Source organism: Urtica dioica, chromosome 3 (assembly GCF_054948205.1).
Source record: "Urtica dioica subsp. dioica isolate 48M chromosome 3, U.dioica_male_clone48M_v1_H2, whole genome shotgun sequence".
Lineage (NCBI taxonomy): Eukaryota > Viridiplantae > Streptophyta > Magnoliopsida > Rosales > Urticaceae > Urtica > Urtica dioica.
The window spans coordinates 1,475,929-1,501,536 of NC_142758.1; the positions used below are offsets into that span (position 1 = coordinate 1,475,929).

General features: G+C 35.6%; 1 protein-coding gene and 1 pseudogene across 2 annotated transcripts; one reads left to right on the plus strand and one right to left on the minus strand.

Moving 5' to 3' along the window:
• Positions 1 to 3,028: 3,028 nt before the first annotated feature.
• LOC149401949 (NADPH--cytochrome P450 reductase 2-like) lies at positions 3,029 to 8,361 on the plus strand. The gene is made up of 16 exons (XM_089609373.1): positions 3,029 to 3,138; positions 3,714 to 3,836; positions 3,932 to 3,998; positions 4,072 to 4,087; positions 4,129 to 4,183; positions 4,301 to 4,358; positions 4,479 to 4,562; positions 4,661 to 4,697; positions 4,823 to 4,892; positions 4,997 to 5,070; positions 6,814 to 6,934; positions 7,068 to 7,160; positions 7,269 to 7,494; positions 7,618 to 7,701; positions 7,793 to 7,944; positions 8,193 to 8,361. The coding sequence occupies exons 1-16, from the start codon at positions 3,029 to 3,031 to the stop codon at positions 8,359 to 8,361; spliced, it is 1,539 nt and encodes a 512-aa protein (XP_089465499.1).
• Positions 8,362 to 18,078: 9,717 nt separating this feature from the next.
• On the minus strand, positions 18,079 to 22,739 carry LOC149401950 (beta-galactosidase 6-like; annotated as a pseudogene). The gene is made up of 9 exons (XR_016296092.1): positions 22,647 to 22,739; positions 22,512 to 22,594; positions 21,294 to 21,398; positions 21,135 to 21,193; positions 20,932 to 21,032; positions 20,753 to 20,896; positions 19,557 to 19,645; positions 19,361 to 19,466; positions 18,079 to 18,697 (listed from the first exon to the last, which is right to left on the minus strand). The product of XR_016296092.1 is annotated as a beta-galactosidase 6-like (transcript).
• Between the last annotated feature and the right edge of the window lie 2,869 nt (positions 22,740 to 25,608).

The following is a 25,608-nucleotide window of genomic DNA, read 5'->3' on the forward strand; positions in this document are numbered from 1 at the left end:
GAGCATGATCAACGCTTCACACATGGCTTTCTGATGAGTAGAGGACTTAGAAAGTATATACTAACGAGTAGAACACACCTAAGTGAAATTTCACAAATAAGACAAAAACGTATATTCGGGAGTCTTTGCTTGGCGTATCACGGACAAAGGAGACTTGGAAGAAATTTCATGAATAGAAAGTCTATGCTCGACGTATCACAGATAAAAGAGACTTGGAAGAAATTTCATGAATAGAAAGTTTATACTCAAAATCATTGATTAGAAAATGCCTAAGTGAAATTTCACGAATACGACAACAGATTCTATTCAGTAGTCTATGTTCAGTGTATCACGGAATAAAAGAAACTTAGAAGAAATTTCATGAATAGAAAATCTCTACTCATAATGAATGAGTAGACACATAGGTGAAAATTCATAAATAAGATAAAAAAAAGTCTATTCGGCAGTCTTTGTTTGGCGGCAGTCTTTGTTTGGCGTATCACGGATAAAATAGACTAAGAAGAAATTTCATAAATAGAAAGCATCTACTCAAAATGAATGTGTAGAAGACGCTTATGTGAAATTTCACGAATAAGAAAAAAAAAGTCTATTCGGCTGTCTCTGTTCGGCGGATCACAGATAAATGAGACTAAATAAAATTTCATGAATAGAAAGTCTATACTCAAAATGAATGTGTATAAGTAATAAGTGAACTTTCACGAATAAGATAAATATAAAAAAAAAGTATATTCGGCGGTCTTTGTTCGGCATATCATAGATAAAGAGGACTCGGAAGAAATTTGGTGACGTGTTTAAAATCATGTAGTATTTGTTCATTTTAAACGTTTTAAACATGTTTAAAATCTAGCCACATTTGGTGACGTGGCCTCATTAATCATGTAGTATTTTACACGATTGTCCTTAGCATTTTCATACATGAATTTTAGTAAACATACGTTAATTTTGATTAATGGCTAGTTACCAAAATAAACGAAACATTAACTAGTTTCTTCAAATAAAGTTTGAAATTGGCTAAATAGCAACGACGCCCTTAATAAAATGATAGAACCTTATTGCACCTTTTACTACTTTACCAAAACTTGTAATTTCATGGGTTATTTAGCTACCTGATACATTATTTAAAGGATTGGTCTTTTTATAATTAATTCACATAAAAGAAGCTTAATGATTGCTACATTTAGCTGCCATATTATTAATAAGCTTTATTTTAAAGATAAACCCCACAATGATTTGTCATCATCCCTAACATTGCAGGCTGGTGGCAAAAATTATATGCCCAGTCTATATTTTGTTCGATTCTAGGACTACATTTAAGCAAATTTAACTTAATCACTTTTGTCTATAATTATTGTGTTTGTTCCGTAACCTTTTTCTTTTTCTGAATAACCTCTTCCTCAGTCCTCACGGAGTTAAATAACAGAATATCCTATGCAATTACAGAATGACATGTCTGCCCCAATTAACTAATAATTAATTATGCTCGCTGTCAAAAATAAAAACTACGCTCTCGCATTATTACTCCGACATTCCGGTCCTTCTCGCTGAAGTGAGTGTCTCGTGGGCTCTCATTTGTCCCACGAGGGAAACAAAACAGCCCATTCACTCGCTCGTTCTTCTTTTAATTTTTGCAACGTTGTTTCTTGGTTAGTCACTTAGTTGGGTGCCAACTTGTATTGGACTTTTCTTAGCAACTAATTTGGTAGATTAATTTATATAATGGCCCACTTGAGTTTCGGAAAAAAAAAAAACAAATTATCACCCTTATGTACAGTATATTAGTTTTTTTAGGAAAAAAAATTTCAATAAATACTCGCTAGCAAAATTGAAACATGATGATATATCTAGTCTAGTAGGTATTATAAGTAACTATGGGATTTTACTGTTCATAAACCTTCCCCAATCAGATTTTTTCTTAGTGCTCCACTGCTTTTATAAGCCAATGAAATCTTTCCACGTTTTTGTGCAAAAAAATATTAGGCAGTTGGTGCATGTTATTTTGTTATCTACCATCTGTCTCTCTTTGGACAGCCCTGTATGAGAGTGCTATAAGTGATAACATTTGGACTAAATCCATTTTTGACATTTTATCGAAAAGTGTGATCGCGTGCTCTATCCCTTTAGTTTTGCAATAGCAATTAATCAAAACGTTGTAACAGTTCAGATCACAATGAATACGACCTTCGTTGATCATGATATCGAGCACTTTCCTCGCAACTCGTTTCTCCTCTCTCAGAATAACCACCAATTAGTGAAGTGTATGTCACCACGTTATGTTCGATGTTGAACCATGGTACTCTTCATCAACTCCTGAGCTTGTACAACTATGTCCTTTCTGCAATGTCCATATCGATCAAGCTATTGAAACTCCGCAGGTTAGGAGCAATCTTTTCCCTCAACATTTCGCCGAAAAACATCATAGCCTCGTTAAGCTCTCTTGCCCAGCACACACTACCAGAAATATGGGATACAACTACAGTTTTTTTTTTTTCAACTCCAGTTTAGCCTTTTAATGGAGTCTTTGAATACAGACTACGGTCACCTTTTCTTAGGTCTATATTAGACTTCAGTCGAATATAAAGCTGTAGATAATGGTCTATTTTTCTCTACAGCTAATATAAAAAAGTAGTGGTAATACTCAAAAAATGAAAAATGATCAAAATTTCACCATTTTTAAATGGAGGGAAATTTCCCACAAAATTTTGGCACATTTACACTACAGTCAAAGGTAAAGAAGGAGTTGTAATTCTTAAAATATAAAAAATTAACAAAATTTTACTATTTGAGTGTGGGATGGAAATTTCCCACTCACTAATTAGATTGTATTGGAAATTTTCATATTCCCACCCATATGGAAATCAAGTAAAAACCACTAAGTATTAGAAATACTCTAATATTCACACATATACTTCAAAAAGTTCTATCTCCCTCAAATATTACTCGGGAAAAACTTCAAAAAACAGTTCGACGCCTCTTTCTCGCCGTCGCTTAGCTCTTCCTCGACCACCGCCGATCCACGACGACTTTCACCATGACTTCTACCTTCTTCACCTTCGACCTCGATGCTTCTTTTTCATCTTCGTTATCCGTGCGCGACCTCTCCACCACCGCCGACCAAGACCTTCAACCTCGATTTTCTAGGTTAGCCTCTCTCCTTCTCTATTTGTATCTCCAGGCCTCGAGTATTCCTCTTCATTCTTTTTCTCGAATTTGTCGCTAGAAATTTCTGTGGTTCGCTCATGAATAAGAGGTAGGAGTTTCTATTTGAAAATTTCTTCTTTCTTTTAGTTCGATTTAGGTTTAGAAATTAGGGGTTTTTTATTTCTCTTGCTTGTTCTGCGATTTTCCGTGGTATATGGATTGGATTGGCCTCGAGTATTCCTCTTCATTATTTGCCCTGTTATGTATAGAATTCACTTATTATTACATGTATAAAAAAATGACTCCGGCTAAGGCTATTACAAAGTCAATCGTAAGATTCGTAATTTAGAGTTAATTAATCAGCATGGGTTATGAGTTACTCATGCTGATTTTTTTTCCATGGTTAATGATGACTTTGCAGGTTTGACCAATGTGGCGATGCGATCAGCAATCTCGTGCATGATAAATAGAAGAGTTGGATTTGTTTCTTTGATTTTTTTTATATATTTGTGTTTCAGTCATGAACTCTCCTGGAATTGCTTATTATGTTGTGAATGTCTTTTTTGCTTGTGTAGAATCGAAGGTGATATTCCTCCTCTTGATGAGCTTCTTGACTGCCGAGACGCAAAGGTGCAGATAGCTTCTGCGGCGGCGGCCATTCGGACACTCGCTCTTAAGATGGACGAGAACAAAAACAGGTATAAAACAAAACACGTACTAATATCCTCACATTTTCTCTTGCTGGGAGATATATTCAGTGTTCCCGAGTCAAAATCGAGTTTATGTGTTGCAGATTTTTGGCATTACCCACCCTTGTCCTAATGCTTATGTCTGGTGATACTGCCATACACTACGAAGCGGTTTGCACTTTTCACTTTTCACATGTTTTTCCCAATGATACTCTGATGGTTTGTCTTTGAGCATTATCTGAAGTGGTCAAGTATTGCAGGTTGGTGTGATTGGTAATTAAGAAATAAGTTATCATGTGAGCATTATATGAGGAGAAATTGAAGAAAGAGAGCTTTGCCTTCTTCTTCTTGGCTACGTGAGTTTCCATATAGCGAAATTAAAATTTTTTTTTGGTCTAAAAATCAAATCTTTCTTAACGTTATGTGGTTGGTTGGTGAGTGATTCGGTTTGGTTTTGACTTGTTTATGTGTAGATATGGTGATGGTGAGCCAACGGATAATGCCGCCAGATTTTACAAATGGTTCTCTGAGGTAAAAAAATAATAATAATTGAGCTTAAGAGCTGTTTTGAGAAGTTGGTGAACCGGTATTCTATTGTAGTTGTTTATATGAATGTTGGTTATTGAGGTGTGATTGTGGTGTCATTGATAGGGTAAAGAGAGAGGCGAATGCTTTAAGAATCTGAAGTATGGAGTGTTTGGCCTTGGGAACAGACAGTATGAGCACTTTAATAAGGTTTGTATTCATAATTTGGTTTTACTCTATCCACTGGTTGCCTTTTTTTTCTTTTTTTTTTCCCACAACTCATATATCTGTACTTGTGTGAACGACAGGTAGCCAAGGTCGTTGATGATATCCTTGTCGAACAGGGTAAGTTTGTTGCTTGATTGTGATGAACAGCTCTCTATTATAGTGAGATATCATGATTTCATATTGGTGAATTTAATGCCAGTGATTTTATAGAATTTAATTTCTTCAAATATATGTATATGCAGGTGCTCAGCGCCTTGTTCCAGTTGGGCTTGGCGACGATGATCAATGCATTGAGGATGACTTCACTGCGTGGTACAGATAACTTTCAATACTTGGAATAAATGGTGCACCTTTTTTTTTTGTTATATCCGTTGAAAACTAATATGTTTCCTTGCACTAATGTATGTGCGATATAGGCGAGAATTGGTATGGCCGGAGTTGGATCAGTTGCTTAGGGACGAGGATGATGCAACAACTGTTTCTACTCCTTACACTGTGATGGGAATTTTCTCAACTAGAGAAAAATTCTACACGACGCAAGCGAACGTGTCGTCAAGTAATAGAGTGCAAAAGCACTGATATCGATCCCACAAGGACTCTAGACTATTTTCGAAGCGAACTCACTAGCTTTCTTTTTCGAGTTATGGAAAATGAAAAATAGGGGTTTTTTTTTATTGTTTTGTGAACAAGATGAAATGTAAATAAAAGTGAAAGCACTATTTAAACACAAGTTAAAAGGAAGGGGTACGATTTTGTTATTTCATCGAGTCGGTCGGTCAAGATACGATTCTAAGCTCGGGTTTAGAGTGTTAAAACTTAGTCTCAATCCCTCCTATAACATTCACTAATCTCTCTCGAGTCTTTAGGAATCTAGCTATGTGTCGAACTTACACCTCTCGGTTTGGGTTCTATTAAAGCACAAAACCGCATTTAGCCTGGGATTTCAAACAACTACATCTACCCCCTAGTCTTTCTATAGCTCTAGGAAGGTTAATGATGGGACGGGTAGAGCTCACTCGTTTATTACCTCTCGGTGTCTAAACTCGTCTAAGATTCACTAAATAGGTAGCTACTCTAATTAGCGCTAACACACGCCCCATACCCATAGAATTCCACTCTCAACCCAACCATGAAGCACCAATCTAATCCAAATGTTTGACCAACCAACTCAACTACTCAACTACATCGCACCCCAAATCTACTTAGCTACTCATGATTAAGAATAAACAAAGTAAAATTGAAATAAGTAAAAGAAGCAAAACAATAAAGAAACAAGACATTGAATGCTAATCTCAACAACCAAACAAAACTTTCATTAAACTCAAGCTCTACTTTAATATTCCACTTAGATAAAACAATAAAGTAATCACAACACTCAATGCTCAATAGATAAAAGTAATCAACAAAAACTCAAATAGAATACTTGAAAGCTTAAAATATGTTCAACAAAGCATTAAGTGGAGTAAATAATTAAATAACAATAAATAAAAGAGATAGAGTTAAGGATGAACAAATGGAGATGATGAGGATGATGGAGGTTGTCACTTCTCCCTCTTCTTCTTCACTTCCAAGCTCAAGAACAAAATGAGTGTCAAACCCTAGCTTTCTCTCTCTCACTTTCTCTCTCAAGGTTTCAAAACAAAAGTAAAAGTGTTCTATGTCAAAACCTTTTCCTTTCCCACTTGAACAAGTGTATATGAGGGTTCAAGAGATGTTTTCGGAGCAAATAAGGACCCTTGGATGAGATCCAAGGGCCAAAAATGAGCTAAAAGACGAGCTCCAAAAAGTGCTGAAAATGCAACTGGCGCGGTGCGCCACATAACGGCGCGGTGCGCCACTCGTGAATTTTCTGAAGGCGCGGTGCGCCACATAACGGCGCGGCTCGCCACCCGAGAATTTATGAAGGCGCGCCGCGTCTCTCTTGCGCGTTGCCCGCTCGAGCTCTCGGTGTAAATTTTGGCACCAGGGTGCGGCGCGCCATGTTTTAGGCGCGGCGCGCCTCTCGAGAAATGTTGACTCCATTGACCGTCGTTGACTTTTGTTGACTTGACTTCAAATGACCATAACTTGCTCGATTTAGCTCCGATTCAGCCCGTTTTCGCACCACAACCTTCTCATACTCTCTCAAACCTGAAAATGCAATTAAAAGTACAAAATAATATCAAAAACATTAAGAACAAGCTTCGATTCTTATCTAAGAGTCATAGATAAGTGTGAATGAATCTCACTTATCACACTGCTGCTGTGCTGGAATACCGTGTAGAATTTCTTGATCCTATTGACCCACAGCTCGAGAATAAGAGCTGGGCTAATGCAAACGGTCACGCTGTTGTTGATGCTCAGCACCCATGCCGGTAAGTTTAAATGATACATCTTGAGGAGCATAGGATGTGTGATTAATTCTTCAAATTTTATTATATTTACTCCCGTGCTTTTGAAAAATATTATGCCCTGATGTGAACTGTGCTCTGTTTTGTTTCTTATTAGGGCTGATGTCGCTATAAGAAAGGAACTTCACACTCTCGAATCGGATCGTTCTTGCATTCATCTGGAATTTGATATTTCTGGCACTGACGTTTCGTAAGTTGTCTTGGCCGAGTTTTTATGGAATTCCATAATTACAAATATGAGTACGCCATAATTAAAAATATTGACATTTATGGAATTCCATCACTTCATTCTTTTCAGGTATGAGACTAGTGACCATGTTGGTGTTTACTGCGAAAACCTTAGCGAAACTGTTGAAGAGGCTGTGAATTTATTAGGCCTGTCACCTGAAACTTACTTTTCGGTTCACACTGATAAAGAGGATGGTACGCCAGCCAGTGGAAGTTCCTTGCCCCCTCCTTTCCCTCCATGCACCTTAAGAACAGCACTGGCTCGCTATGCAGATCTTCTAAACTCTCCTAAGAAGGTTAGTTTCTCTTTTTCTTTTGATTACTTTTTAGGCCCAGAATTTTTGTTCATTATTATAAATTGCTAGTAGCGAACGTTTACGTAATTTGCATCCTAATTTCCTTTATAAATTGTGCTCTAGTCGGCTCTGCTTGCTTTGGCTGCTCATGCTTCGGATCCAGCTGAAGCTGATCGATTAAGACATCTTGCATCACCTGCTGGGAAGGTTTGTAATTTTAATGCTATTCATTTCACATAGTCCAGCTCGGTTTTCTTTACTATGAACATTCCTTAACTCGTGATACATATTAATGCAGGATGAATATTCTCAATGGGTCGTTGCTAGCCAGAGAAGCTTGCTTGAAGTCCTGGCTGAATTTCCTTCAGCCAAGCCTCCACTTGGTGTATTCTTTGCAGCAGTGGCTCCGCGGTTACAGCCCAGATACTATTCAATTTCATCTTCGCCAAAGTAAGAGGACCGCTATTAATCTTAAACTCTCTCCTCTTGCATGATCTTGAAACCTAAATCATTAGGGGCACAACTGAAAAAAGCACATAACAAGAAATTTTCAACGCCCATGGCAATATATTCGAACACTTGAAACATGGTGCCCCAAATGTCATTGTCTTCCTTATCTGAGTATTTGCATTCTTTCTCTTCTTTACGTTGTAGTACTCGGGCTCTTTTTCTTACCATGTTCTCGATTATTACAACAGATTCGCTCCTTCTCGGATTCACGTTACCTGTGCGTTAGTACATGAGAAAACACCTGCTGGACGTATTCACAAAGGAGTGTGTTCTACATGGATGAAGGTACCCATTTTGCCTTCGACACAACCGTTTTCAAATTTGGGAATACAGCTTGAATGTATATGTTTGTATTGACTACAACAAGTACAACTTTATATCAATGGACGTAATCCAAATAATGCCACTTTTTATATTATATTTCAGGAATGGCCTTTGGCACCGGAAGCGCCGTTGCTCACAGGGCTGTCGATGCTGTGATGTGTTAATTTGAGGGAACTGTGTTTTTTTGGTTTGATGTGATATGAGTACTCTGTTTTCCGATTGGGGATACAACAATCAGTCATGTGAGTTGGACATCTTGGCAACAGTTGGGATGAGTGGGTAGGGGCGGACCGATTGATGAAGCATAATGAAGAGAACTTGAAAAAGCAAGAGGCCCTTGACTTAAAACAGGGCGAAGACAAGAACCCCAAAGCAGGCTGTTCGTCTCAGTCAAAACCAAAAACCTCTATCGGTAAAATTTGCTTTTATGTATATAGTCATCATGTCCTGTTATTGTGTACAACGTTTCTATTTTCTCCACTTTTGCATGTTTATTTTTTCTGAGTATGTGTGTGGCTTAGTTCCTGAATCTGATTGGATTGTGCAAATTGGTTCGTATTTTATGGCTTACGATGAGAAAGTATAAGTTGAATTCTTTTCCCTTTTTTCCATTTTGATTATTGACCAGGTTGCAATGTTTTAATATTGTTTTTCCGTAAAATAAATTGCAGGTCATAATTCTTGATGAACCTACAAGTGGAATGGATCCATACTCAATGCGCTTGACATGGCAGCTAATTAAAAAAATAAAGAAGGGCCGGCTAATATTACTTACAACACATTCAATGGACGAAGCTGACGAGCTTGGAGATCGGATTTCTATCATGGCCAATGGCTCCTTGAAATGCTGTGGGAGGTGCCAATCTATTGTTACATAGTCTTTCACTCCACCACCAATTTCTCTGATCTCTAGTTGTTTCTTAGACCATTAACTGTTGGTAAGTTTCTTATATTTGCTTTGTTTACATCAACTCAAGTATTCATGGTTGAAACTTTACTTACAGGTCACATTCATGAAAAGCTATATTGTTCTTTTTTTCCTGAAAAGATACCTTGTCTATTGCCTCAATCCTAGTTAGAATATTATATGTATAGAACTCATTAGGCACAATTTGGAATTTGTTTTGGAAATCATTATTTGGTGTTTTTTTGGATATTTATGTAAATGATATTTATTATTGATTTAATGAAATATGAGATTTTTTGGATATTATTATTGTGTTTAATATAAATGTATTTATTTATTTATTTATTTAAATATATGTTTTTATTAAAAAGAATTTCTCTACATAGATAAAATGTAGTCTATATTGTTAAAATATAACTTCATGAATATAAACTACACCTAAAAGATGTAGTCTTCAACAAAAAAGACTGAAGTCATAGACAAAAAGATAAGACTCCAGTGCAATAGATGCCACAAAAACGCCGTAGTCTATCCAACTCAATTAATTATAACTACTCTTTAAAGCTGTAGTGTTTATTGACTCAAAATTTGAACAACTACATTATAAAAATGTAGTCTTCAACAGAAAAGACTGGAGTCATAGGCAAAGAGATAAGACTTCGGTGCAATAGATGCCACAAAAACGCCGTAGTCTGTCTAATTTACTCAATTAAGACTACTTGTTAAAACTGTAGTTTTTTTTTTTTATCTTATGTAATTGAGTTCTATATAACTACATCATAACATTGTAGTATTTATAGATGCCACTAGTAAGACTACATCTAAACAATGTAGTTATATATTTTAACTACAGTCTTATAAAACAGATACACTACGGCCAAACACTGGAGTCATAATCAAAGAGATAAGACTCCAGTGCAATAGATGACAGTCAGTAAACTGTAGTGGATTTAAAATGACTACGACGTTCGGCAGTAGTTAGAGGCCAAATTTCTGGTAGTGACAACCCACAAAGTAAGGTGGTATAAGTGACAACATATGGACTAACGCCTCGGCTTTGCATCTTTGCGAAGAGATCTATCGCATCGGAAATCAGTCCATCTTCGCAAAGACCGTATATAAGGGTATTATACAATACTATATTAGGCTTGCAGTGTTGAATTTATTGTTAGATATAACCTTGACTTGGTCAAGGGCGTTTTTATTATTATTTTATTACGTGTCTTTATGTGTTAGTGGTTATTCATAACAATTTATTATGTGTGTCACTTATTAGTGTATTAGTTGTGTTAGTGTGTTAGTGGTCAAAGCTTTTAGTCATCTTAGTTTTGTGTGTAGTCCTATTCTATTGGAATCTACAAGATAGTGGCACAAATATAGGATATTAGTTATTTTGTTTGTATTTAAATAGCCCCAACGTTTCCTTGTTCGATATGTAACTTAATTTCCATGAAATGTTATTTGCTTCTAAATAGAAAAAACTCTTCCATAATAGTTATTCTCTATTGCACGCTTTATTTTTCTATTGTTTTGATGTGTTGTTATTTTTCTATTGTTTTGATGTGTTGATTTAGGGACAATTCCAACATTTATTCCATGCTTCTCAACAACTCAACATCCTTCTAATGTCGCCGTTCTTACAAAGCCCGTTCAACAAGTGGTGTAAGTAATCACATCTGCCTCACAACCTTCGTGGATTATTTCAGCAAAGAACTCTTTGGCCTCCGAGATCTTGTTGTCAAGTACAACTCCTCTTATAAAAGTGTAATGGTTACAGTGTTAGGGCTAACGCTGAGTTTGACGAATTTTCCAATAACATGCAAGCAAAACCGCATCATTTTCAACTAAGAGAAATATACAATTCATCAAGATATTGAGGGCATAGACGTCCGGTTCGACTCCGACCAGACCCATATACTTTTCTAGAGAAATCAAAAAGGGAAAAATTCTTTATCTTGACGAATTTTCCAAAAGGCAGAGGAGTCGCTTGGACTATTTCATCGAACGAATACAAAGCATTTTTCAAATTTCCCGAATCGTCTTTGCGATGATGATTCTTTGATAAAGGCATATAATGGATTCAAGATATCGGAGTCTTGAAGAGATAACGGCGACAAAACGCACCTCTATACACATCGATGAAGTACCCTTTAAAAGCGATTTGGATTTGAGCGATTTGAATTGAGAAGACAAGAGAAGAAAACTGAGAAGGGAATTAATATCGGCAGTGTGCTTGAATAACGAGAGGAATTGTGGTAGATAAAGAAGTGAAGTAGATTAAAATAATTAAAACCTAATAATGGTCACGTTTGACATAACTTTATTTTTAAAAAAAGTGCTTTTAGATTCAGTTTAAAAAAAAAACTGTTTTTTTAAACTGACAGGTGTTTGGTAACTGTTTATAAAACAGTTGGTGCTGATAACAAAAGTTGATTTAACGTTTGATAAAATAAATATACTATAGTAAAAAGACTATAATAGACATGTTCTCAAAAATAAAATAATAATTATTAATATGTTTATTTATATGCATATATATGAAAAATATTTTTTTCTAAAAAAAAACCAAAGAGAAAAAAAGATAACATAAAGAGACAAACTACTATTGGACTCCAACAGTTAACGACATTCTAATAAAATGCACATATAATTTTTGAACAAGTTTCACTCTTAGATAAAAAAAAGATGAAGCAGAGAGAAAAGTCATGTATTATCGTACAAAAATTCTCACAATTTACAAAGGGAGATACAATTTAAAATATCATATAGATGACTTAGAAACACTTTGTACGAGGATACTACGGTAATTTATATAGCAAACTTAAAAACACTTTTTTCCAAAAGCTAAGGATCTTAGCTTTTCCATCTCATGTACAAAATTTAAAATAATTTTTGAAGTTTTTTGTAAAAACAGTTTTGCCAAACACCGGATAAGCAGTTTAGTTTTTTCTAAAAACAAAAACATGATATTTTAATCTCAACCAAACACAACCAATAGCCCCGAAAAATCGTGGCTGTTGTCGTGGCTATTCTAATTGCTCAAATAATGAGCGCTATTGTTAGCTGCTTTAATGAAAATAGGTAAAAATAGAAACTGCTACGATTAGTTGCGACTATTGCATAAAATGTCGCGGCTATTTAGTCACGACTTGTCGTGACTATTCCCGAGAAAAAAAATTGTGGCTGTTGCCTCTGTTTGTTGTAGTGTGCGTCGAGGATTGCCCATTGCGCGCTCCTCGAAAAACACACCTCTTATGCGTTCGCGCATGCCATTCCACGCCGCGCGCTCCTATCCAAGCGTCCAGATGTTCTCCCTCATTCTCTTAAACACTATAAATACCCATTCTCCACTAGTACAAAAAACAGCATTGGGTGCGACTTTTTTCGCACCTAAAGGTCGAAAGTCGCACCCAATGATACCTTTAGGTGCGACTTTAGGTGCGACAAAGTCGCACCCGAAAGTTCGCACCTAAAGGTCATGGGTGCGACTAGTCGCACCTGATGGTCATGATTTTTAGGTGCGACTTTTAGGTGCGGATATTCGCACCCATATTCGCACCCATAAGTCAGAAAAAATGTGCGAAAAAGTCCGCGCGAAGGCCATTGGGTGCGACTAGTCGCACCCAAAATATGGCGGGTAGACCAACGGGTGCGACTAGTCGCACCCAATGGCCTTCGAGAGGCTAACCTGTAGGCGGGACTTGAGCACGGCGACGCTGCGAGAGGCACGACGGTGCTGCGACGGGGAGTTCGTGGGCGTCGCTGCCTGGGTTTCGCCAAACCAACTGAAACAAAAAGAAAAACCCCAAATCAAACATCCAAAACCCTAATTTTTCCAATTTCGGCCAAAATCAAGAAATTTCATAAATTTGAAACTCATCAATCTAACAAAATTCATCAATCTAACGAGACGTGAACTAAACGAAGACCAAACAATTCATCAATCTAACACAACAAATCTGAAACTCAAACTCAGCCAAACAAAATCCATAAAACTCAGTTACACACGGCCAAAAAAAACAACATACACGGCCAAGTCTCACAGCCAATACCAAATCACGTCCAAACTCGTTCAAAAACCAAAAACAACCACAATTCCAAGCATGAATCAATCCATGAACATCCGAACACATCCAGAAAATCAAAACCCTTAAACACAAGTTCACATAAACCCTAATTCTCTAATTTCGTCCTAAATTTTCCAATCTCAAACCCTAATTTTTCAATTTTCATTTCGGGTAAGAGATTCTCACCTTGTTTTTGTGAGATTGGTGTTGTCTCCGGTGCTCACTTTCTCTTTCTCTGGCGCTGATTCTCGGTCCGGCGTCCTCGGTGAGCTCGCGGCGGTCGTTTTTCTTGGTCGGAGCGCGCGACGATGGCTGGGTCTCGAAGCTTGATGGCGCGCAAGGAAATGAAGAAGCGGGCTGTAGACAATGGTGGTGGTCGTTCACCGTGGGAGCAGAGGCCGGGCGGAGAGCGGAGAGCCGTCGGTGGTGGTCGGAGAGAGCGACGGTGGACTGTGGTTGTAGGAGAGAACCCGGAGAGGAGAGAGGGATTATGAAAGAGGGTCGGATTGAGAGAGACGGTTGATTATGAATGAAAATCGCATAGAAAATTTTATTTATATCCTGAACTTGACTTTAGGTGCGACTTTGTCGCACCCACAGGTGTCTTTGGGTGCGACAAAGTCGCACCCAATGACTTGTCTCAGTGATTTCGGGTGCGACAAAGTCGCACCCAATGACATTTGTAAAAAAAAGGGGGGAAGTTTGGCCGCAGATAAATTTTAGATCATTTAGGTGCGACTTAGTCGCACCTAATAATTTGGAGAAAGTATTGGGTGCGACTAAGTCGCACCCAAAAGTGTGTTAAAACTGTTGGGTGCGACTAGTCGCACCCAAATTCAAAAAAATTCGCGAAAATTTTTCAGCGCTTAATTGATTTTTGGGTCCGACTATTCGTACCTGAAAGTCTTTTTGGTGCGACTTTTAGGTGCGAATAGTCGCACCCAAAAGTCATCCGCACCGGAAAACTGTATTTGTAGTAGTGCTCATAGAGGACAAGGTACACAAATTGAGTCTTCAAACTCCTAAATATTCACTAACAAATATCGATCCCTCACCTCAAGCATAGCAATCAGATAAATGTTGAGCGTCGAAGCGCGCGGTAGAAGCACTGCCTCTGCGTCCCTCTGAGTTTACTTTCTCTACATCTTATTCTCATATCCCAGCAACGAGCCAACGGGAGCTCACGGGTCGTGACCATGTGAGTCATCCATTCGCTTTTGATATTTTGGAGTAAGCACATTCGTTGATACCGTTGGGGTTGTGGAGGTTGTTGTGTCGAGCGAGTTAGCTGTGAGGGTCTCTGTTGCGGGGAATGGAGTGATGCTAACGTACGCGGCTATTTAAATGTGTATTCTTCCAATCCAAGTGTTGGCTGAGATATGCAAACTCTACAAATCTAGACTCTCTCTTTATTGGACTTGATTATAGGCGAGACATGGATAACTTATTTGTTGTCTCATCGGACGTTAGTGTAACTATCTCAATAACAAGATCATAATTTGACATGGAATGGTCTCGGCTCCTTAAATACAAGTAACTTTTGACATGGCTACGTTTGTAATGTTTATTGCAATGCTGAAAAGGGTGTCTCATATTTGACCACAATGGTGAAAATGACAAAGCGCTAGTAGAACGAATTGTTTTTCATGAAAACGCTAGTAGAACGAAAACCCCAGCCCAAAATGCTAGTAGAATGAAACTCTTTATTGACAAAACGCTAGTAGAACATGCAATTTTTTTTCTCATTAAAACATGTAAACCTTAAAGTGAAAATGACAAAAGTGAACGAAAATAAGAACAAACCATCTTTCCATGAGCATGAAGTAACTGAAAAACGTAAAATCCTTCCCAGTTATCCACGAGGGAGAGAGACAAGAAGAACACAAAAGAGAGAGGAAGATAGAGAGGGAGAGAGAGAGAGAGAGAGAGAGAGAGAAACATGAGCTCGACTTTATTGATGTACAGACCTGAAATTTTTTTACGTAAATACAATATAAAGTCAAATAATAATATAAAAAAAGAAAAGAAAAATGATATTTTATTGAGGGTTTTTGGTATTAATAAATAAGACCTTGTCATAGTTTAAAATTAATTTAAACTTCTTTGATTTTGGTTCTACAACCAGATGTTATATAATCCCAATTTAATTCAAAGGTCCTATAGATGAACTTCAGAAAAAAAAAAAAAAAAAAAAAAAAAAAAAAAAAAAAAAAAAAGAGAGAGAAGATTATTCCTATTTTATGACTTGTACAATGATTTTGGACAAAAATCTACTAAATCCAATTAAATTCTAAACTATGACTACCTATTATCATGAAGTACAAAAATACTCTAACTTTTAATAAAATTTTATTTTCTTTCTGATTCCATGAACTACCTATATTGCTTCAACTCAAGGAAAGAAGCTTTGGCTTCAGCTCTCTTCTATTCTCGCTTTTCGTTTTTCAGTTCCTCATGAGTAGGAGTTGTTCATCTTCGTTTTTCAGTTCGTAGGGTTACAGATTTTCATGAAAAAATTTGGTTCTATTACAAGTGTTTAAATCGTTGAATTTCTGTGGTCTTTGAAGTTAAAAAAATAAAGAAAAAACGATTCTCGAGATTCTGAAAAATTTGGAAAAGTTTATGAAAATTTATGGAAATTCATTGAAGATTTATTGACATTGTTGCATTTTTATTGACATTAATGTCAATAAATCTTCAACGATTCTGGAAAAATCCTTTGAAGATTTATTGACATTGATGTCAATAAATATGCATTTTGATTGACATTAATATCAATCAATCTTCACAGGTTTTAAAAATATTTTTTGTTATGATTTGTAATCTTTATAAAGGAAATTAACATCCCGATTACACTCTTTTTATGCAGTAAAGAGTGATATTTTAGTGTATGTCAAGCAAAATGGTACATGAGCAATTAACATCATATTCAGAATTATAAAATTAAAACTCATTCAACGGCTGCTTCTCTGAGACAAATGAACAAGGTGAAAATTTGACATGGATTAGTCTAGGCTCCTCAAATACAAGGCTATCGTTTGTAATCTTTATTGGCAACGCTGAAAATGGTGTCTCATATTTGACCACAATGGAATGAGTGGACGGTAAGAGCCCCAACTCAGCGTACAAGGCGTCCATGAGATGGTTGTATTCAAAACCATCCGAAAGCACAAGTACAAACGATGCACCCTTTTTGTATACACATGGTTTAACCCATGTACAAACGATGCATTTTTTTTTTATGTAAATCCATAATATTTTTTTTAATTGTATGTGAATCCATAATTGCTACTGTCAACACATTTCTTCTCGACCTTTACAAATTAAGGTTCATCAAATAGTAGGCGTCGCAACCTTATTATCAAGCCTTGCGTTATTACTCGCGTTATTTCTTCTCGATCTTTCTTCAATCTTATATAACTTTGGTATGTTTGGTTAGGGCCAAATTGAGGGAATGGAATGAAATTGATTAATGAAACTTATCATAAAAATTAAATCAAAGCAATTTTCGCACATGAATACAAATTTTCCCTAAGCAATGAACGGAAAATTAAATTTAAATATAGAATTGCGATAAAACGAATTATCATACTTGAATCAAAAGATGACATTAGAATTAGAAGAGAACTTGTGATAGAGAGCTGAATAACGATGAAAAAAAACTGAGAGTTGCTAAGAAAATATAGTGGATACAATTATGCAAAACAAAAGAATATTTTATACGATGAAATTTTTCTAAATGGAACATTTGAGCATTTATCACAAATTTAATTTTGTAAATAGCGAAGAGAGAGAAAGAGAGTAATTTTGTAACAAAATAGTACTGATGGAGGTTTTGGTTGAATTTTCTTGTATTTTTGATAGATAAACAAATGTCAGATATGAGAATTTTTTTTTTTTTTTTTTTTTTTTTTTTTTTTTTTTGCGAATCTGAGCATCTTTATTAATTTCAAACTCATAACCTTACAAAATAAAGAAAAATGACTCTAAAACTCCCAAATTCTAAAATTAAAATATCATAAACAACATACGTAATTAAAATGAAAAACTAATCAAATAACAATATGTAGCGTTTCTTGTATTTTTGTTATAGAAAGAAATGTCAGATTTGTATATATTTTTTAGGGCTAGCAAAATAGCCAAAATGAAACTATGAAATTTGTTTTTAGCCTATGTTTCATAACTTTTAGTGAAATAGCCAACAAGTTTATTTGGCAATAATTAAGCTATGATTTACCATTATTTATTAACAAATTCGTCATTTTCTCTCTCCTACTTTTTTCCGACACATTTTTTTTACATAAAAACTTAAAAAAACCATACCTATCTCATATGAACTCGAAATTGAGTGATTCCAAATCCTATGGATTCGTGACGCCGAGATCTTCAAAAATAGATCCATTGTGTTTGTTTAAAAATCATGTTTAATATCATAGATGTAGAAAAATCACGTTACTACCTTAAATATGGAAATAACTGAAATTTTTTGAAATTATCAAAAAAATAAATGGAAACATAAATATGATAGATTAAACATAATTTTTCATCAAACACAATGGGTCTATTTTTGAAGATCTCGACGCCACGAATTTGTAGGATCTGAAATCATTCAATTTCGAGTTCGTATGAGAAATATACAAATTTTTGAAGTTTTGATGCAAACAAAATTATTTGAAATTTTTTTTTATCACATAGGCTATATCCCTAAAAATTGTCAAACATAGGCTAGATCCAAAATCACATGTTTAAAGTGGTCTAGTTAGTTACAAATCTCCATTTTTTTTTTATGTGAAACTTATAACTTTTCAATAATAAAAATTGACTCCAAAACTCCCAAATTCGGAAATTTTAAAGTATTATAAACCACAGACGAACGTAAATAAAATGTAAAAGTGATCAAATTCCACCAACACAGTATAATAAAACACAAAGCATTGAGTGAGTGTTTGCTTTCTTTCTTCCTTTCTCTGATAATAAAATAAAATATCCGAGACTTGAGTCCTCAAGAAGAGATGAAGATCTAGAGTGGAATAGTTGTTCTTTTGGTGGCCACGTCGATCCCCTCTCTGGTCAAATCGTACCTCGGCTCGTAATGCATCACCGTCCCAAACATGGTCGCCTCCACTCGGGCGCTAGCCCCGGCTAACATCTTCCTCGTCGGGAAAAGGGCGTTGCCAGAGTCACGACCGCCGCATGGATCTCCGACCTCACGACGGTGGTCTCGTTATTGGCCTCGTTAGTATGGTTCACCGAGACGATGGGTGGTTCGAGCAGAGCCATCAGGAGTGGCTTAGACTGGTCGGCCTCTCGGAGCTGAGCTGCCTCGCCGTCCGCCTCGAGTGGTGGTGCTACGAGATCCTCGTCCTCCTCTTGGGCCGGCTCCAGGACGCCATGGCTACCACAAAGAACCAGAGAAGCAGATACAGAACACGATACATCAAAAAAAATCTCATAACCAATTTAAACATACCTATTGCTACCCAAACGACCACCAAAAATGAACATGTGATGTGACAATCAGAGAAAAATAATTAATAAAAAAATAAAGTATAGAAACAGGTCAAACAAAAGAGAGCACAATACTTAAGATCATTGGAAACTGACCAATATTATAATTTAATCTAAGAGAAATTGGACTAATACACTATCCAAACTCACGTTATTCATGTCGAGTACTTGGGAATCATAACTCATGTGTTATGATTTATGCCAGTGTGATACAAATTCATAAAGTACGACAACCAAGAGAAAACCAAATTAACAACAAAGGTCTTAAATTCAATATAAAATTCTTATATTTTCACAACATAACTTTTATCTTCTTAAATGTTGCTTCAAGCCTAAAATGAGGTCAGATCTTTACTACTAAAATACGACTTTTGCTAAAGACATGTTACAAAAAAGAATAGACTACAACAAATCCACAACTGGAGTGGTCACACTGTTTGACAAAAATTATATTCAAGTGCATCTATATCAATTACCAATACGATGTCTTAAAGAAATTGAAAGCAACATATTTCAGACGAAAATGCACTTGAAATTTTTTGAAAAGTACCATGTAATCATTCTGAAAAGTTCTACCATGCTGATAGAAACGAGCAACCGCGAAAGCAACATCTTCCGTAGGCCTGGAAGGCAATGATCTGCCGAAAGCAAGAAACCTGGAAGAAGAAAAAAATAACTCATCAAATGACTTATAAATATGAACAGGGACCTCGGTTACATGAAAAAGAATAAAAAAAAAAAAGTACCATCAAACCCAATTCTCGGTCCACATTTTGGGTTTGTTGTATGAGTTCGGGCTGAACAGATCGCAGTAAAATCCATTGCAAGTGTTGATCTGCAACAAGTCACTCATTAGAATAATTGTAAAAAAAAAAGAAAAAGGAGTGTAGAGATCAATGTAACTCATCGGAAAAGACGGTCTCACAGTGCAGGCCCGGCCCACCTTCAAGGGAGCTAAAGCTTTGGCTTTAGGCCCCCAATTGAAGAAGGCCCAAAAAAATTCGTTTATATGTAATAATTAATCAAATAAATGCTCAATGTGTTGAAATCCTTTTAAAATCAGTATGTAAAACATGCAGCCCTTCAACAAAAAAAAGTCCGACCCACATATTAATACTAAGGCCTTTATTAAAAGACCATATGGTATGTATTTGGTTTGAGAGAGAGAGAGAGAGACAATTAAAAGAGTCATCCCTAAACCCTAATAACAAGCACTCATTACTCATTACTTGTTACGAATATATATATATATATATATATATATATATATATATATATAGAGAGAGAGAGAGAGAGAATTCATCTTCCCGGACTTAAAAAATCAACTACCACGCTAAATTGTTGACAATGGATCCCAGCAATAAAAAATATTTACCCATCTGAAGAAGTAAAATTTTTATTAAATTCTATATTTCATCCATCTAATCTTTTTTTTTTTTTTTCATTTATGTGTGTATTGCTTTGATTGTTTTATAGATTTAAGTTCGTTTTTGTATACGTAGTGTGCATTTTTTTTCTTGGAATATAAGGATCAATTATCAATTTTTTTTAATTTGGTTTAAATATGTTTGAAAAAAAAATATCAATCAGGATATGATAGAATTTGCAAAATATATATATTATTAAATATGAAAAAGCGCACTTTAAAAATTTATACCAAAGAAACATGTAGAAGCAACAATAAGAAAAAAAGTGACAAAGTGGTGGTATAAAAAAGGCTAAAGAGATATATTAATATTAATGAAATATGTGATAATGTAATATTATAAGAACATGTATGACGTATTAAAAATGATGAGATTAATAATCATTACTTGAGATATGGAGTTCACAATGAGTTCATACAAATGTACATATGTAATTTACTTGGCGTGTATTTGACAAAGGCCTTATTTTTTACTCTCGCTTTAGGCCTCAAATTCCGTTTAGCCGGCCCTGTCACCGTGGGATCGGGGGCGTCTTCTTGCTGGCACATGACCCACGGAACTCCAGTGTCCATAGCCAAAGCCATACCCGCCGACCATTTAATGTACGATTTCCCTGAAGCCCCGTACGGCTCCGCAGTGATTCCATACTCGTTCTCAATGATTAAAAAAATCCTAAATAAAAAATGAACCAAACTTGAGAAAAGATAATGGGTCCGCCCTGTGAAGCGTTGAGCTTCTCTTGCTTCACCAGGCTGATTATCTTGCCGGTGAATCGCTTCATTCAGCCTGAAAAAGATATAAAAAGAATGTATAGTTTAGTTTTAGACATAGCAAAGAATCAAACAAGTGAAAGACAATTGGAAGAAGAAAATAAATATGAGAACCTGACCTTCTAAGGACCGTTATCAGTTCGAAGCTCGACTCCAGGGACGAAATGCAGCTACACATGGAAGCCAATGTTGACATAATTTGAATCAAAACAACGATAGATATATCTTCTAAATTCGAATTAAACCCAAACTGAAAAACAGTGAGAGAATTTAATACAGTACTAACCCATAGTTCCACTCAGCGCAAACCGAACCGTAAATGCACATACACACCGGCCTCACCCACTGCCTTGACGAACCGAACAGATCTTTGTTTCCTTTGAAATCATACAAAAAGAAGAGCACGATTATCGAAGAGAAGCATAAAAAAGATATTTCTATTTCAAGGAAAAAAAAAGAAAAAAAATGTAAACTAGCAACGTAGCCATTTTGAAATATGGTTTTTGAAATCTAGCCAACGTTTGGTAAATTTTGCAATCTAGCCATTTACTGAAATTTACGGATATAAAATACCTAATTTACCCTTTTTCTTATACTTACTTGATCGAAACACTAGCCCACGTTTGACCGGTTTGAATTGTATACAGCCAATTAATTTCAGATTTTTTCGCAATTTAATTGGATATTTAGCTAATTTAATAGGAGATTCGGTGATGTAATTAAAAGAGAAAATTTAATGCAATAAATGCACAAAAAATTTACCATAATTAACAGAAATTAAAAAATCAGCGGAGATTAACAAAAAATTACAAACATTTACACTATATTTGCTTACACGGCTATAATTTCAGCAATTTAATTTCAGCTTTTTGAATTCATAATAGGAGATTCGGTGATGTAATTAAAATGGAAAGGAAATATTTATTTGATTGAATAAGTCAAACAAGATAATGAATACACGTAATTATGATAAAATCCCGTTCAAAATTAGAAAATAAATTTGGAAAACAAAAATACCGTATTAAATGCGTATTAAAGGAAAGGAAAGAAATCGGTTCTATCTGCACATATGTAAATTTACCATAATTAACAGAAATTAACAAAGCAACGGAGATTAACAAAAATTTACGAACATTTTCACTGTATTTGCTTACACGGCTATAATGTTCATTAAAGAAAAAAACGCTCAATAACCAACTTTGCCAAACATAGATTTTTTTTTTAAATTCGAAATATAAACCGAATATAACAAATTTGGCTACAAAACCAAGTTTCAAAACGTGGGCTAGTATTTTTGAAACCAAACCAAGGCTAATATAGTAAATACCATCTTACATAAATATGACACGTCATCAAATTTGGCTAGATTAAAAAATTAAACGAAACGTTGGTTAGATTACAATTGCAACGTTTGATGTGGCTTAGATCGACTAATTTTTCAAAAAAAAAAAAAAAAAAAAAACAGAGCGCTAATCAAGTTTCATTGTAAAATTTTAAATTAACCTGACCTTAACTTGGCTTGTGAATGTTCCATTAAACATCTATCTCGATCACATTCAGACCAAAGGAAAGAAAAAGAAGAAAAAGCTAAACATACATATAGTTGCACAAAGTAAACATATACATAATTTGCACAAACCATTACATACTCGGTACAATCAGAAGAAGAAGAAATCATAACCATGAACACGCCATTAAATATCATGAGAACGAACTCTTCAAACTTGCACATGAAAATAAGAGAGCAACGAGAGAGGGATAATCGCCAAATAAAAAAGGTCTATATCTGTCTTAAAAAAATCCCCTAAATCAGCAACATATATGGAAGAAATTGACAATTTCTTAACCTAGCTTGAATCAACACGAATAATAATTGATCGAGACATACACCAAATTGAATTTGAAGTAAATATGTTTAACCAAAAGGAATACGTATTTTAAATCATACAAACTCAATATCCAGTGTTACAGAGAAAAACTGTGAGTTCATGCATAAAACTACAAGAAACAAATATAAAGTTTAAGGAGTAAAACAGTCCAATTTATATATTTATCTAAAATAATTTCCTAATAAATATGAAAGCCTAATATTTAGAATCACATATCAGTTAACTCTTTGTCCGCCACAGCAGTAAACTAAATAGATAAGCAAAAACAAAAAATAAAAAAATTTGAACCCAAGATACCCAGGTAACAAAGATTAACTAAGGTTTTGTTTTTCCAGCAACCTTAACAACAACGGAAAAAATGAAATCTACCTAGACAAAACTATAATTTCGTTTAAGAATGATATCTCATCTAACCAATTTCATGGTGATCTTATATCCACTACCCCTACTTTTTTTTATAAGGATCAAATTAAATGCAAAACCTACACATTCAGTTAATAGCGATGCCAAAAATTACAATATAGGCTTAACCTATACCCTTTACATACAAAATTTTCAACTCTTAGACGAGGAAAAGCCCTCCGATTCATACAACGCTGGTAACAGGCCATGAATCAAAGCGATATTAAATAACTGAACAAATCAGAAGACAAAAAAAAAACAAAAAAAAAGATTCACGCTTGGGCGAAGGCCTTGAGGAAATGAAAATCCTGAGCGATGTAGTAGCGGAAAGCATCGAGCTCGAGATTGCCGGAGGCGAGAGAGACTGCGAAAGGAGTGTACATAGCGAAGACCGATTCCCGGCGGAACTTGATCCGGCAACGCCGCGCGAGGCCGACCTCGCTGTCGATCGAAATAGGAATTGGTTTGGTTGGACCGTCGGAGTGGATAGCAAAATAGGAGGAAACGAAAAGACGAACCTAGCCGACGAAGAAGTGAAACGGATGATAACCAACCATTCTATTTTTCGTTCATAAAATAAAGAGGGAGATGAAGGGCTGCAATGTTACACGAGGCAATGCGTGTAAAACAATACCAATTAACCAATTAGGTAGACACAATTATTGAGAAAAAAATAGATAGATGCAAGAAAAACTATAACGTGGCGTGATGTGATAGGTTAAAAAATAGTGAACAGTCTATGAATAGTGTTTTTGTGATTCACACTTATTATATTATATAGATATATATATAGTGGTAGCTAGCTTGGTCTAGCGGTAATCTCACACTCATCTCGACAGAGAGGTCATGGGTTCAAACCCCCATGGAATGCAGAAATGCATGCCCCCTAGTATTTATTCTAATAAGTATGTAATCTTGGCCAATAATGCCACCTACTATGTAATCTTGGCCGATAGTGCCACCTACGCTTTGCACTGCTAATATATCATGTAATCCTGGCCGATAGTGCCCCTACTAAAAAAAAAAATAGATATAGATATAGATATCTATATATTATTTGTTCACACGTATTACGGATAAACAATAAATTATTTTAATCTCCAGAATAATAAATGTTTCATTCCTATACTTGCCAAAAAAATTAACGTACTATAAATATTAAATATTAAATAATATTCCTATACGTACTATAAATATTAAATAAAACAAAATAGTAAAAAAATATATATTAAATAAACGAACAAACTCTGATAAATGCAAACAAAAAAAATAAACCAATGAAAAAATCGTTATCAGAAGTCATACGGGTCCTAAACTCTATAAACAATCCAAATCCCATCAGAATTGAATGCGGGTAAGTATTTGTATCATCGTCATCGTGTATTTCTCCTCTAAACTGCAAAGTTGTGGTCAATCGGTATAGCTGTCAATTGGGCCGGGCTAAAATGAGGCCCTTAGCAGGCCCGGGCCTAGGCCCAATCCGGCCCAAGCACAAGGCCCTCTGGTTCACGGGCCGGGCCTGTTTCACGGGTCGGGCCTGATTCTGGGCTTGCTCCTGGGCTTGGTCTTGGGTCTTGTTTAGGGTTTATTTTGGGCATGTTTTGAGCAGTTTCGGGCTTTTTTTTAAGGTCTTGTTTTGGGCTATTTGTTTATTTTAATTGGTTTGGCTGCTTAAGGGCCTATTTTGAGATTGAGATTGATTTGTATTTCTTTTGTATATAAAACACTGATAAATTGTTAAAAAAAAAAAACAAAATTCCTAAAAAAAAATCATTTCATAAATATAAAAAGAATTACAATACTAAACAGCCTTCATTAAAATTTTTGTGAAGATGACGACGACGAAATGCATAGACATACCAAAAATACTTTTGTGCCTTTGCAAAATACTTCCAAAAATTCATGGAAGTAATAAATCAGATCTCACTTGTAGTTCTCAATTTGAGAAATAAAGATGTACAACAGTATCAAATAAATCTCTTGACTTTATATAGAGAATATGACATACAAAATGAACGATTCAGAGAATTAAACATCAGGAGCTAGAATATTAAATATATATATACATATATTTAGAGAATAAAAAAATTGGGTCTCAAACGGGCTTGTGCCTAGGCCGTGCCTGAGCCGTGCCGGTTCTGTGCTTTTCAAGGACTTTGGGCCGGGCTCGAATTTTGGGCCTAAAACGAAAGCCCAAACCAGGATCAATTTAAAAATCGGGCCGGCAAGGCCCTTCTTTAATCCGGGCTGGTGTGGGAGTGGATATCGTCCCCTTCCACCAGGGGAGTTGGACAAACTAGGCCCAAAGCC